Genomic DNA, 15,902 nt, shown 5'->3' with positions numbered 1-15,902 from the left:
TTTTTTTTTTTTTTTTTATCCCTAATCAATCGTTCATTCTAAATTGTTCCATTTATAAAATAATCTCCAAGGACTGCATCACTTTTAACAGTATTGTTAATGTTGGAATTTTCAGCCATTTCCTAGTAGTGCTCTTGTTAATCATAGGTACAGTACCTGGTCATTCTACGATGCAATTTTTCTTGGAAGAATAGTACTAATGCCCTAAAAAGTTAGGAACTGTTAGAATAAAAGTACGGTACAGTCAAAAAAATAGCAATGGTTATAGAAATGTTACAAGCAGTTGTGCTACAAAAGTGTAGTTCAAACACAAATGCGGCACAGTTATAACAGAATATTTTAGATACCAGGTAATGGAAAATAAAATAAAATAGCATGGTTATGACTTTCACTAATCAGTGATGTAATTTTAGTGGAAAAGATGTGCAGATTTTGCACTGGAAGGAAGATCTCTTGGTTAAGCTCGGTACAAGCAAGGAGGTGAACCTTTACTACATGGCATTGGTTATGATTGTGGTTGTTTGGTTCAAGTAGATTAGTTGTGTGTTTAGGTCCCATTCATTAATCTAGAGCTCATGACCTTAACTTCTTGCTTGCCAATTCATTCCCTTTCCCCAAATGCTGGGTCACTATAATTGGTGGAGCAGTTAGTCTTGTTCATTCTTCCACCCCAGGTGTTTTAACTTAACAAATTCCTTCAAGGCATATAAATAGTGTAGCTATTTCTTTTCATCTAATATTTGACAGCTCAGGGCAAAGACCTATAATGACCTAGTTTGTGGAATGCAGCTAATCATATTTTTTAATCTTGTTTACATTATTTCTTTAATTACAATAACTGGTTATGCAGGAGCTTGATATGCTCTTCGTGATATTTGATGTTCTAAGTATTAAATAACCAAAAGGTCCCAGGGCTTTAGAATTCTTATTGTAAGTTGCTTTACAGTACTTTCCAGATTCTCCACTTAAGTATGTACTTAGACTTGACAGTGTTCAAGATGGACAGAAATGTGATTTGCTGTATTTTCAGTTTATGGGTATATTTTTAATGTTCCATCACTGTTACCCTTCAAGGGGCCTTGTTGCCAGTGAGGGGTCTCTTGATCTAGGGATTTGGCCCTATTCTTTCCTTCATGCAAACCTGCTTGCCTCCTGTTTCCCCAGGTGATATGTGATTTTCAAACAAGTTCAGTGCTTGCTTCTACCATAAACATAGAGTACTGTTAACACTTAGTGGGTAGGATTCATTATTTAAAAGGCTGATGCCATTTGTGTATCACTTTAACTATTCTACCAAAGTTTTTTTTCTTGAGTACTGTACCTTGCACTTGTGCAGTCAGTGCTCTGTAAATGTTACCTTTACTACCTAGTTCTAATACTGGCAAGGAGCTGTCTGAAACTGAGGAAATTAGTCTATTTTATATTGGTTATAGCCTATTGACAGACTGGGTTTGGTAGTTGGCCATTAAGCATACTAAATGCTGGTGGCAAAAGTATTTGCAACAAATTTTGGGGATGCAGTATACAGTAGTGGAAATGTACCAGTCAAGAAAAATGTTAAATATAGCCTATCTGAAGATAGCATGCACAGTATTGTGCAGGTATAGCGATGAGGTGAAATTCGCTTAGTAAATCAGTGTACACTGCGTGGGGGGAAAGTCTAGGCATACACATATTGTGCGTGTGATTAGATTGGTAATGCTGCAGTAACTACAGGTCACTGAATATATTTTCAACTACAGTTCAGGCAGACTCTGCCTTGTAGCATTTTGCTAATGCCGCTTTTTTCAGTAATCACCATTCTTTATGTAGACTTCATATATTATATTCACCACTTGCAATAAGTTAAGGCTGAAAATATTTAAAGGCAAGTAATGTGTACTGTATATGCATTTTTTAGGCCTATGTTGCTCACTTAACATGTTTATACTCGTCAGGTTTTTATATTCATATGAAAGTGAATAAAGGCCGATTCACTTTAGTGGTAGTCTGGAACCTAATCTGCTGTTAGTGGGCCCCTGTACTTTGTTCTGTATGAATCTCGACATGCTTGATTCTCCCTTACCCTCTCCACCTTTAAATTTGCTTACTGTCAAATTCCTTGGTGTTGGCTTTGCTTTACAATGCAGTGTGGTCAGTTAACTATGTAATGATTTGAAGCTTGTGTTGGGTTTCCTGATCTTCAGACTGGTGTGTGGAAAGTAGCATTAGAGACCAGGAAAGTGATCATTGATTTTTGTTGCTACAAAAACTACAGCCCTTATCCCTGTTCAAATAATTTTTTATAGTTCTCACTATGGAGCATTTTATATACAGGAGGGCCCTGATTATATGACAAGTTAGGTTGCAGGCTACCTCTGTAAAGTGAATCTCCGTTGCCCCCCCCCCCCCTCACTTTTTTTAAGTGCATATGAATGCCTGATTTTTTTTATACATATAAATACTTGTCATATATTACACAAGTAATAGAACGAGGCCAAAAAAAAAAAAAAATCAGTGCACTCATTACTTGCCTTAAAATATTTTTGCCCTTAGTTGATAGTGGTGAGTAGTATCAGTCCCTAGCAAATGCTAGTGTCTTGCAGCTTTGAAGCCGGGCATAGACTTCTCTGCATGCAAATTCTGTAAACAGTGAATTACCGCCAGCACCCTGGTTTGGCAGCTTTTATGCAGGCTACTGCATTAATACAAAGATAATTTTTATACTATAATGTTAGGTGTACTTTGGGGAAAAGGCTCCATAAATGTACATATAATGTCAGTGTTTTGAGTGGACATGTATTAAACAGGCAGTTGGACATGTATTTGACATCCAACTGGGAATGACTAGTGACATTAAACAAATTATCTTCTGTAATTCTGTAGCCTGCATAACAGCAGCACACCATGGCTTACAGCAACATACCGTTTTGAGAGTGAGTAACACTTATTTGAGTAAAGGCACACAAGTTTTCCTGGTAAACCCCCAGTAATATACAGTTTCTCTGGTAGTAGTGGACTAGTTTTATTGTGATTGTCATAAACTCCTTTGTCCATCCGGCTACCATAGCTCACAATTATGTAAATTTGTTCAAATGTGGTTCTATATTATATTTGTAATATGTAGTGTTTCTTGTATAATTTAGAAAAACGTATCGTAGATGGATTAATGAATGTGCACAAGACATTTAAAGTGCCTCAGTGACATGCTGCTTTTGTTGCATCAACACTAGTGAGACTTAGCTACTCCTACTGTGTAACTATGCCATAAATACAATTAGTACTCTCTCAGCCATAGACATGCCTCTCACTGAGTTCAATAATTTCTTAACTGTGTGCTTACTTTTTTTTTTTCCACACTACCTTTGGATGCCATTGTAAAAGTATAAAAAAAAAATAGGAAAGCTTCTGGCCAAAATAGAGAAGCGGAGCTCAGAGGATGTAAACAAGCAGAAAATGATGCACACACTCAGCTAGGAGCTCAGGCTGTGAAGGAGAATTAGGAGCCATATAAACAAATTTTTGGGTACAATTAGAAACTATTTTAGGAAAGTTCCCTAAACCGGGACACTTGTTTACCTGGAGAGAGTTCCGGGGGTCAACGCCCCCGCGGCCCGGTCTGTGACCAGGCCGCCTGGTGGATCAGAGCCTGATTGACCAGGCCGCTTGGTGGATCAGAGCCTGATCAACCAGGCTGTTGCTGCACACAAACCAACGTACGAGCCACAGCCCGGCTGGTCAGGAACTGACTTTAGGTGCTTGTCCAGTGCCAGCTTGAAGACTGCCAGGGGTCTGTTGGTAATCCCCCTTATGTATGCTGGGAGGCAGTTGAACAGTCTCGGGCCCCTGACACTTATTGTATGGTCTCTTAACGTGCTAGTGACACCCCTGCTTTTCATTGGGGGGGATGTTGCATTGTCTGCCAAGTCTTTTGCTTTCGTAGCGAGTGATTTTTGTGTGCAAGTTCGGAACTAGTCCCTCTAGGATTTTCCAGGTGTATATAATCATGTATATCTCCCGCCTGCGTTCCAGGGAATACAGGTTTAGGAACCTCAAGCGCTCCCAGTAATTGAGGTGTTTTATCTCCGTTATGCGTGCCGTGAAGGTTCTCTGTACATTTTCTAGGTCGGCAATTTCACCTGCCTTGAAAGGTGCTGTTAGTGTGCAGCAATATTCCAGCCTAGATAGAACAAGTGACCTGAAGAGTCATCATGGGCTTGGCCTCCCTAGTTTTGAAGGTTCTCATTATCCATCCTGTCATTTTTCTAGCAGATGCGATTGATACAATGTTATGGTCCTTGAAGGCGAGATCCTCCGACATGATCACTCCCAGGTCTTTGATGTTGGTGTTTCGCTCAATTTTGTGGCCAGAATTTGTTTTGTACTCTGAGTAATTGAAATTTCTCATCGTTGAACTTCATTTTGTTTTCTGCAGCCCACTGAAAGATTTGGTTGATGTCCGCCTGGAGCCTTGCAGTGTCTGCAATGGAAGACACTGTCATGCAGATTCGGGTGTCATCTGCAAAGGAAGACACTGTGCTGTGGCTGACATCCTTGTCTGTCGGATATGAGGATGAGGAACAAGATGGGAGTGAGTACTGTGCCTTGTGGAACAGAGCTTTTCACCGTAGCTGCCTCGGACTTTACTCTGACGACTACTGTCTTCTGTTAGCGAGGAAATTATAGATCCATCGACCGACTTCTCCTGTTATTGCTTTAGCACGCATTTTGTGCGCTATTACACCATGGTCACACTTGTCGAAGGCTTTTGCAAAGTCTGTATATATTACATCTGCATTCTTTTTGTCTTCTAGTGCATTTAGGACCTTGTCGTAGTGATCCAATAGTTGAGACAGACAGGAGCGACCTGTTCTAAACCCATGTTGCCCTGGGTTGTGTAACTGATGGGTTTCTAGATGGGTGGCGATCTTGCTTCTTAGGACCCTTTCAAAGATTTTTGATATGGGATGTTAGTGCTATCGGTCTGTAGTTCTTTGCTGTTGCTTTACTGCCCCCTTTGTGGAGTGGGGCTATGTCTGTTGTTTTTAGTAACTGTGGGACGACCCCCGTGTCCATGCTCCCTCTCCATAGGATGGAAAAGGCTCATGATAGGGGCTTCTTGCAGTTCTTGATGAACACTTGAGTTCCACGAGTCTGGCCCTGGGGCAGAGTGCATGGGCATGTCATTTATCGCCTGTTCGAAGTCATTTGGCGTCAGGATAACATCGGATAGGCTTGTTAACCAAATTTTGTGGCTCATAAAAAATTCATTTTGATCTTCGACTGTCTGGTTAGCGGCTTGCTAACAACTGAGTCATATTGGGACTTGAGTAGCTCACTCATTTCCTTGCTGTCATCTGTGTAGGACCCATCTTGTTTAAGTAGGGGCCCAATACTGGACGTTGTTCTCGACTTTGATTTGGCATAGGAGAAGAAATACTTTGGGTTTCTTTCGATTTCATTTATGGCTTTTAGTTCTTCCCGCGATTCCTGACTCCTATAAGATTCCTTTAGCTTAACTTCGATGCTTGCTATTTCTCTGACCAGTGTCTCCCTACGCATTTCAGATATATTGACCTCTTTTAGCCGCTCTGTTATTCTTTTCTGTCGCCTGTAAAGGGAGCGCCCGTCTTTCCATTTTACATCTACTCCTTTTTCTTAGAGGAATAAGCCTTGTGTATACATAGTGCCACCAAGCTAATCTGTTCTAGGCATAAGTTGGGGTCTGTGTTGCTTAGTATATCTTCCCAGCTTATATCGGTTAGGACTTGGTTTACTTGGTCCCACTTTGTTTTTGTTATTGAAGTTGAATTTGGTTAATGCTCCCTCGTGACTAGTCTCATTATGTCGGTCTAGGGCTCCACGCATGCATGTCTGAACCTCAATTATGTTGCGATCTGAGTATATTGTTTTTGATATGGTGACATTTCTTATCAGATCATCATTGTTAGTGAAGATGAGGTCTAGTGTATTCTCCAGTCTAGTAGGCTCTATTATTTGCTGGTTTAAATTGAATTTTGTGCAGATTTAAAAGCTCATGTGAGTTTTCATCAGAGCTGCCTCCTGGTGTTATTACTGCAACAATATTATTTGCTATATTCCTCCATTTTAGGTGCCTTAAGTTGAAATCCCCCAGGAGCAAGATGTTGGGTTCAGGAGCTGGAAGATTTTCCAGACAGTGGTCAATTTTTAACAGCTGTTCCTTGAATTGCTGGGATGTTGCATCCGGAGGCTTGTAGACTACCACAATGACTAGGTTTTGGTTCTCGATCTTTACTGCTAAAACTTCCACTACATCATTTGAGGCATTAAGCAGTTCTGTGCGAACAAGTGACTCTGCAATGTAGAGGCCAAATCCCCCCCCCCCCTCCCCTCCCTCCCTTTTTGCCTGTTCACTGTCACATCTGTATAGGTTGTAACCTGGGATCCATATTTCGTTGTCCAAGTGATCCTTTGTGGGTCTCAGTGAAAGCCGCGAACATTGCCTTTGCCTCTGCAAGCAGTCCACGGATGAAAGGTATTTTGTTTGTTGCTGGCTTTAGACCCTGTATATTTGCAAAGACGAATGTCATCGGACTGGTGGTATTGTTGGTACGGGGGGGGGGGGTTCCGGCATTAGTATCTGTATCTGTGTTGGTTTGGAGTGGAGGCCATCGACTGTGGTTTTACTCCAGGAATGGCTGGATTTGGTGTACGATTTCTGCCATTTCCTGCCAGTTTTTTTTCCCTTCCTGGCACTAAAAAACCTCTCCCTCTTGAGTGGCTGTGGCTACCCAGGTTTTCCCATGGCCTGGATGTTTTGTATCTTTTTGTCCCCTTTAGATGGTGTGCCTGGCAATTTAAGTTATAGCACAGTCTTTCCTGTACTGAAGAGGTACAGAGGTACAGTTTTTTTGTAGTTTCCAGATTTATTTTTTGGTTCATGCATTATTACAGAAGTCTTAATATGATTTACCATATCCAGGAGGCCCTGCTTGTACAGCAGGTTAGGCTCTGAGCTTGTGCTATAAAGCAAAAGTTTATTTTTAATTGCATATAAAAAGCCTTTTTGCTTTCAAATGCATATTAAAGCCTGATAGCATGTTTACTCGATCATACACAAGTGAGCAATAGAGCTAGGCCTAAAAAATGCATATATAGTATACACATTGCTTACCTTAAAATACTTTTGTACTTTGCTTAGTGAGTGGTAAATGTATTTATTGTAGGAAGTATGAGTAAGGGAAGAATAATTATAATTGAAAAACCACTGCATTAACAAAGTGCCATAAAGTGGGGCCTGCCTGTATTTTTCATCCTTTAACCCTTTGACTGTTGCAACCCCCATTCTTAGAGTTCGTCGCAAAATATTTGAAAAAAAAAATTATGAAATTATAATATTTTCCTGATGGAAATGACACCAGAAGTACAAAATTTGATAGACAACTTACTGAATTATGCTCTCGTGAAGTTAGCGATTGTTACCCATAGTTACCCATTGGCGATTTTGTCCAATTTGAGCCCTATTTTTGGCCAATTCCATTGTTCGTCAGCCAAACCCATAACTTTCTTTAGAACTGTTCTATCGATTGAATACAAGAAACCACCCACTCTGATTTCAGCTACCCAATAAAGTGGTCAAGAAATTGGCAATTTGGCCAATTTCATGCAAATTAAAAAAATATGCCAGTTTTAAAATAGGGTTTAGAATGAATAGTGCAGACATTCCTGGCACTAAAATAACATTCTCTGTTCATCAGTCACATCTCCAGGCTCCTCTTATTACTCTTGCTTTCTATTTTGAATTTTTATTTGCACAAAAAAACAGATTTACTGTTATGCAGACTACTGCATTATTGTAATAATTGTATAAATAGTCAACCCATTTGTGACCATTAGAATGGCTAATTGTCCATTTATTGGACAATATCATTTGTTTACTCTTGAACATTGGCAAAATTCGAACAAGTGCACTACTTTGAGCTCCATTTCAAGGTCCTTTTCATAGTGAAACCAATCAAAATCATCTCTTTCTATAATGTCTTCCATTCTATCAAATGATACCAAGAAATGAAACAAACCATAAATACTATACAAAATGCACCTCAGTTGGCATTTTAAGTTTTTTTTTTTTTTTCTCTATGCACTGTGCTGCAGTTTTTTTTTTTTAAATACACACTGACCCCCACACCCATTCTCACATGTGAGCTTGTGTAGTATTTTAGAATTTTTTTTTTTTTTGTACTTAAAACTATTGTACTAACCTTTATAGTCTTCATAATTTAAATTGAACCTTGAGTTTTAAGCTTTCGAAAAGTTTCTAGCAACAACGAGCTGTTTGCAGATGGGCTCTAGATTTTAATTAGACTGCTTTTCCAAGCAAGCAGCCTGCTTTATTTTAAATTTCTCTTTTTAGAAGCTAAACATAAGGCAGGTCTGAATTCCTAGTTAACCTGCTTGTCATCTATTTGCATTTTGGACCTCTGAAACTGCTTGGTTGGAATATCATGCATCATGTGTGCTAAAAATCTGTTAACTAATCTGCATATATTGTAACAGGTGCATGTATATTGTAAGTACACATGTACATTTTCACTTGCATTTTAAGGGACATTACTTATCATTACTAGCTGTGCCTAGGGGTAGGACCTCTTCTCTGGGAAGGGGTGCCACTCTGCCAACAAGGTGCTTGTGTGACTTAAAAACCCAGCATCACTCTTGGCATAAATGGTGGGGATATTTTCTTTGTCTAAACTGTGACAGTAATACCAATGACATTGAATGAATCATGGATGTGCATTGCATATGAAAAAAAATACATGTATTGGGATAGTTTCACTTGCTCGTGATTATGTAGTGATGAATGAATTGGTCTTGACAGTAGCAAATTGCTAATGGTATTGTAAAATTGATAAAGGGAATAATGCAAGTTGAAAGTACAGTGACATGGTTCTGGCATTTTGTAAATAAAACCAGAAGGTAATTGTCCCAGGCAGTAAGGATATGCCACTTGAGACTTGCTATTTACCACTTATGGATATGTAGTAACCTTTTTGAATAAAGGTTCTGTTATACCGAATATTTAGCCTTTAAACATTCTAAATTTATTTAACCATTTAAATTTAGTATAAAATCTTTCATTTAGAGATCACTGGTTTAGTAGGCCAAGCCACATAGTTTACTGCCAGATTCTGTTTTTTCACAGCTGTCAAACCTTCAAAGAATTCCTTTGATGCCAGTAGGGAATCTTGATGCAGAGGTGTGAACCTGTTCTGCTTTCCTTAAAGTGAACCTTGTTGCCTTTTGTTACCAAGACTGAGACCCCTGAAGGTTTTTTTTCTCCATAAAAGATAAAGAATCACACACAAAGTGGGAGTTGTCACAGCTGCTCTTTGCTGATGACACTGTGCTCTTGGGAGATTCTGAAGAGAAGCTGCAGAGATTGGTGGATGAATTTGGTAGGGTGTGCAAAAGAAGAAAATTAAAGGTGAATACAGGAAAGAGTAAGGTTATGAGGATAACAAAAAGATTAGGTGATGAAAGATTGAATATCAGATTGGAGGGAGAGAGTATGGAGGAGGTGAACGTATTCAGATATTTGGGAGTGGACGTGTCAGCGGATGGGTCTATGAAAGATGAGGTGAATCATAGAATTGATGAGGGAAAAAGAGTGAGTGGTGCACTTAGGAGTCTGTGGAGACAAAGAACTTTGTCCTTGGAGGCAAAGAGGGGAATGTATGAGAGTATAGTTTTACCAACGCTCTTATATGGGTGTGAAGCGTGGGTGATGAATGTTGCAGCGAGGAGAAGGCTGGAGGCAGTGGAGATGTCATGTCTGAGGGCAATGTGTGGTGTGAATATAATGCAGAGAATTCGTAGTTTGGAAGTTAGGAGGAGGTGCGGAATTACCAAAACTGTTGTCCAGAGGGCTGAGGAAGGGTTGTTGAGGTGGTTCGGACATGTAGAGAGAATGGAGCGAAACAGAATGACTTCAAGAGTGTATCAGTCTGTAGTGGAAGGAAGGCGGGGTAGGGGTCGGCCTAGGAAGGGTTGGAGGGAGGGGGTAAAGGAGGTTTTGTGTGTGAGGGGCTTGGACTTCCAGCAGGCATGCGTGAGCGTGTTTGATAGGAGTGAATGGAGACAAATGGTTTTTAATACTTGACGTGCTGTTGGAGTGTGAGCAAAGTAACATTTATGAAGGGATTCAGGGAAACCGGCAGGCCGGACTTGAGTCCTGGAGATGGGAAGTACAGTGCCTGCACTCTGAAGGAGGGGTGTTAATGTTGCAGTTTAAAAACTGTAGTGTAAAGCACCCTTCTGGCAAGACAGTGATGGAGTGAATGATGGTGAAAGTTTTTCTTTTTTGGGCCACCCTGCCTTGGTGGGAATCGGCCAGTGTGATAATAAAAAAAAAAAAAATGTTTGGTAATAATGAAAGTAAATTTCTGCACATACTGTACTGTCCTAAAAGCCTGGTTGATACTTTTCACAATGTTCTTATTACTTGGGAGGAGCTAAACTAGTTGACTTGGTAACGAGTTAATGCCTGGTTGGCAAGCACCAACAAAGTCTGTTAAAAGTTGAACTGCAGGAGTAGGATAACTCAGAACTTGAAATTAAATTCAGTTAAATGGGACTGAATGTTTACATCTCCTTACTTGTCCTCTCACTTCCCCACCTTTGCTCTTTCACTCCTTCCCTTTTTTCCAAAAAGATTGTTGTGGTTACTGGTTTTCTAATTTTTATTTAGTTATGATTTTAGTGTGAAATGAATAGTGATAGATTTTGATTAGAACTTATGCCATTTTGAAATGTTCCCATTTTAAATTCATACCAAGTTTGTAGAAACTAGAAATTGTAGCTGAAATGGACTTGCCAACATTCATGGGGGTGCATTGTATCTCCTAGACTGGTAATAAATTGCGCATGAGCAACACTTGGTTATCTTTATGGTGAAAATGTTTTGCCACAGTGGCTTCAACAGTCCAGTACAAAGAAGAATGAAGATCAAGATTTGACTGATTACCCCACTCTGATCTTCACCTTTCTTTGTATTTGACTGAGAAGCCATTGTGAGGTGAAATACTTCCAGGGATACCCAGGTGGTAATATGTCATTTATCATCTTGTAACATCTGAGCCATTTATCTACATACTGGTAACAAGTAGAGGTGTTCCTTATGCAACGTTTCAAGTTTTATATTTGCCTAATTAGATTGCAGTAGGTCCCCCGTATCCATGGTTCCGGTTTCCAGTTTATCCACGGTTTACCATTCCTCGAAAATAATCCTTAATTTTGCTTAATTACTCAAAAGCACAAAAGTCTAAGAAGCTACAAAGTGCTTTCCTGTGTGTAAACTAAAAACCCCTTACACAGTATAGGGTTCATTACTATCTGCATTTTTGGGTATCTGTGGTAGGTATTAGACTACCCCCCCTCCCCCCCCCAGATATGGGGTTTCTACTGTATTATAGTAAAAATTTAAAAGTTTAGAATAGGATGTTTTTTAAAATGGGTTTTGTTAAAGATGTGTTGAAAAGAAATTAAGGTTGAACTTTTTGTTGAATTAATAAATTGGCAGGTACAATATTGCACTCTAAAGAAAATCTGCACATTACTTGCTTAATGGCAAATTATCTTGCACTAGCTGTTAATTTAAATTGCTGCTTATCTCTTGCTTAACAGCTTTCTAACATTGAAGGCAAAAAAAATTGGTCGGAAATTTTTCACCTGGATGATAGTCTTGAATTCTTGTATTCTAGCAGGTTATGCATCCAATATTTCGTAAAAACTTTAAATTATAAAATACTTATTACTCCTTTGTTTATGAAGGGAAGAGGGAGTGAATTATTAAAATTAAGTTTACACATGCTGTGATGAAACTAAATTTGTTCAAATGGATATTAACTTGCATTGATCTGTAAATAGCTTATCTACTTGATTTGCTGTTCAAATTTTAGAGGCTTTATTTTTCATGTGGGTTAAGAATTTTGGAACTGAAGCCATTTTTTTCTTTAATCCTTTTGCATCTTTTAGCTAAATTATGGTAAAAATTTAGAGGGGTATCATATCACTTTCATAAATTAATGCCAACTAAATGTTTTCCTTGAACACTGGGATTGATTCAAATTGGTCTGTGACCTGCATTACATTTCCAGGTTTACTAATGTACTCCATTTTGCTTTGCTTGCTGGTATTGTGGGTTGTTGATCACAAGTTTCTGGAGCTTGAGGAGCCTTTTGAAGCTGTGATAGTTTCTGTAGGTAGCTTTGCATGAACAAACACTTTTATTGAAGTTTTAGAGATTGTAGTGAAGCTGGATAGGGTTGAAGGTATGGGATTTAAAGTTGGATTTCTCACATGCATGGGTTGTGCACCATTTTTGTAGCCTTAAATACTCTCCAAACTTTCAAGGCTTACTTATCCTGCTTTATTCACGCGATAGGTGCCGATTTTCACTAATCACTTGTAATTCATACACTGAAAGAGGCAAAAGGATGCAGGGAAAGAAAGAAATACTTCAGTCTTGCATCCCCAAATTCTGTGCCCCTAACAACTAACCTATCAGTAGCTTGTAACAAGATTGGCCTCCTTGCTCTACAATGCATGCCATCAGTGTTTTGTCGGACGTGGACGCGTCGGGATCCAGTTACTGGGGTGGGTGTCCTGTGCTGGGACATCCACGCTCCTCGCTGTGCTCCCAACAAGAGGAAAGGTAACAGAAGTGACAAAGGTCTGTTGGCATGGGTTTGGCATCCCTGAATGTCCAGGTTGCTATATCTAGAGTAAAGCAAACCATTGGTTAGTTTAAATTTTGTCTAGATACATACTGGTTCATCTAAGCCAAACTGCATTAGATTAAAAAATGAATGAAATGGTATTTTTTAATGTGCATGTATTGCTAATATGGTTATATATTACCTTCCCAGTTCTAGTAAAAAAAAAAAAAATAGCTTAACTGCATCACTGTTTAAAATCCTTGGTAAAATGTTTTTTTTTTTTTTTTTTTTTTAAAAATCTTTAGCAACACAAGCATAGTCAATTATGAAGTTTTTTTTTATTCTTGTTCTGCAGATATTGCCCTGTTGGGACTAGTTAACTCAGGCTTACAGACCTTAAAACTATTTCAAACCACAGCTTCTCTTGGCCAATTGCTTAAAGCTTAACTTATGGGTTGTGGTGGCAGCAGCATCATGTAATATGGTAGAATTATTTGGGATATGACAACTTTTTAAGCCGCCTTGCATCTCTGGTATGGTACATATTCAGTTTGTCAAACTAGTGTGCATACTCTGTAAATGACTAGACCTGCTATAGTTCATACAAGTCTATAGGCCTGTTACTGCTAATACTCTGAAAATTTAGCATTTGCTGAAAGTAGTGTAAATATATGAAAAATTTGGTTGATATTTATGCTGAAACTTGGTATTTTAGTGTGCATAACTTAAGCCTTTTATAATCATGAAATGAGTCTTTAATTTCAGTAGAACCAGTGGTAATAAGTTTTGACAATTTACTTCTAACGTCTGCATTTTTTGCAGCTATTAATCCTGCAGCACGTGACAGCCAGGAGACAAAGACTCCTGAGCAGCCCCAGCAGAAGCAGAGGCAACGTGTTCCCCCAGGTGGCTTCTCCACTCAGCTGTGGTAAACCTAGGGCCTGCCACACCACTTACCCTTGCCTAAGACTTCATGTGCAGGCATTCTCTTTGGAACATTAACAAAAGCTATTTGATATGACCAACATGCCTACTGGAAATGTAGCTTGTAACATGTGGTGATGTTTGCTTGTATAACATTAAAAGCTTTGTTGAAATATGATGGCTGACATGTAACTAGAGGTTTACTTAGAAATACTCTGAATTATTTTGCTGTCATAAAATTTAGATTAGATTAATTTTGATGTACAGTAATATAAATTATAAAAGCACATATAGTTTTAGTTTTACTATACTTCTGCTGAAATGCATAAATAGTGCAGAGTATCTATTCTTTACCAAACAAAGCAAGGCTCTTCTGGTTACTTTTTCCTTTACTTCAGGATTTAGTGAGCTGCATTAAGCCATGCAATGGTATGGTATGGCATGCCATATCTGGCTTTCATTTGTTACACAAATGACAAGATTATAAAAATTGCCATACTTATTTGTTGCTCAATCATTTCTAATACCATTAGAGGTTGGAATAACTAAGTTTTGTAGGGCCATTCATTAAAGCCATTCCATGTACTTTTAAGAATAGTTGCTCCAGCATTGGAGTATAAAAAATGTACCTAATGGAGTGTTAAGTGTACCTAATGTTCCATCCGTTAAATATAAATCGCCTTTTTGTAAGGTAGCTTTTATTTCCTAATCTAAAAGTTTACCCAATTTAAAAGTATCACAATTGTAAACAATAATAACCCTTTGTTTACACATACCATCTGTGATAATTTTGTTATTGCTAGAAGGGTCAAAATATAAATGTAGTATCTCAGTTCCACTAACATTTGGGAATGCTCCTTTATAGAACAGGCTCCGTTTGGCTGTAGCATAAATTGTTTGTATTAATTTTAATAAATCTAATATAATCTTTTGTTTTTTAATCCATATACATAGTGAACAAATTGAGCAGGTATCTCTTCTACTCTTCATTAAAGATGTGGGGATGTTTTAAACTGGAGCCGCTTTCCTGCATTTTATTATCTGATTCTGCATCTTTGCTAAGGCAGAGATTTATAGGATATTGAAAATTGGTGTGGATAGAAAGGTCCTAGCAAGTAATAAAGTAACAGGCAGGTACATAATGTATTGGCATTTTATCAGCTGAACATTGACACTTGCCCTCAAAAATTAAAAACCGTCGTCGTTGTAAGGCTACATTAATCTTGCTCATGTATAGATTCCAGAAGCTTCTGTTAGCTCGTATTAGTTTAATGTTAAGCTGTCGTGTATACTAGCATATAAAGAAAAAAAAGGCACAATACTGTGACTGGAAAAATATGCGCACAACCCTCACATAGGAGAAAGAAATTTAGGACTTTAAAGTCCAGCTTAGACCATTTACTAGTTAATGGTCTAAGTTGAACCGAAATATTGTAATATTTATTTCTACAAGTACATGTACAAAGTATACAGGCCTAGCTGACATCAGTGACACTATATAGAAAGCCGCTTATGCAGAGCAATTTGGGCACATTAGGTCAGTTTTATTCCAGGATGCTACCCACACCAGTTGCCTAACACCCATGTACCCATTTTATAGTGATGGGTGAACAATGACAGCAGGTGTCTTTTGGAAACGTGTCCTAGTGTTTTCCAGCCATACTGGGGATTCAAACTTTGACTTCAGTGTTTGAGCTGTGGGTTTTGTGTATTAGTCAATATAATTTCAATGCCCAGATGCATTCATTCTTAACACCGTCCTTGCTGAGTCTCTCCTTTTAGAACACTTGCTCAATAGACCAACTGTTCACATCAGCTATTTTACTTTGCTCACTTTCTAACCCTATTTCTACTAACCTCCAAGTTATGTATATCATCACAACCCTGTATGAACCATGAAGGTTTAACACTGCAATTGCATTCCTGAAAATGATGTAATCAGATTTCCCTGTAAACTGAATCGAAGAACTTGTGCGGAAGACTAGTTTAGTATTTGAGTTCATTAGGTTGTCCCCTCCCTTCCCCCCAAAAAGTTATAGGTATCTAAATCATGTGATTGTATGTGGATGCAGTAATAAGTTATATTTAACAAAATACTTTTTTTCAGAGCTTGCATAAATATTACTACTAGCCTTAAATTCTGGTTACTGGTGCATGCTGATTTTGATAGCTGTAGAGGAGGATGGTATGGCCCTACTGGGTTGAAGTGGAAGGTTAGGGATAGTTTAGCCGAAGTGGATCATTGAGAGACATGCACTGTTAATGATTGTACTAGCTCTGAGTGTCTGTATTGCATGTCTA

At 38.6% G+C, this 15,902-nt stretch overlaps 1 protein-coding gene across 11 annotated transcripts in view; it reads left to right on the top strand.

Moving 5' to 3' along the window:
• The window catches only part of LOC128704066 (microtubule-associated protein Jupiter), a 97,490-nt gene extending 82,959 nt beyond the window's left edge, over positions 1-14,531 (top strand). For 6 of the 11 annotated variants that reach the window (XM_053799067.2, XM_053799074.2, XM_053799073.2 and 3 more), the window contains 2 exons: positions 12,527-12,691; positions 13,500-14,531. In XM_053799067.2, the coding sequence (XP_053655042.1) occupies positions 12,527-12,691; positions 13,500-13,609 (275 nt within the window). In that variant the 3' untranslated portion in view covers positions 13,610-14,531. The remainder of the gene's footprint in view (positions 1-12,526; positions 12,692-13,499) is intronic. The other 5 variants (XM_053799072.2, XM_053799070.2, XM_053799066.2 and 2 more) reach the window with 5 other exon arrangements.
• Positions 14,532-15,902: the final 1,371 nt, after the last annotated feature.

Source organism: Cherax quadricarinatus, chromosome 66, assembly GCF_038502225.1.
Source record: "Cherax quadricarinatus isolate ZL_2023a chromosome 66, ASM3850222v1, whole genome shotgun sequence".
NCBI classification, from domain to species: Eukaryota; Metazoa; Arthropoda; class Malacostraca; order Decapoda; family Parastacidae; genus Cherax; species Cherax quadricarinatus.
The sequence above is the reverse complement of the archived record's forward strand: the minus strand, read 5'-3'. Positions and strand labels throughout refer to the sequence as shown.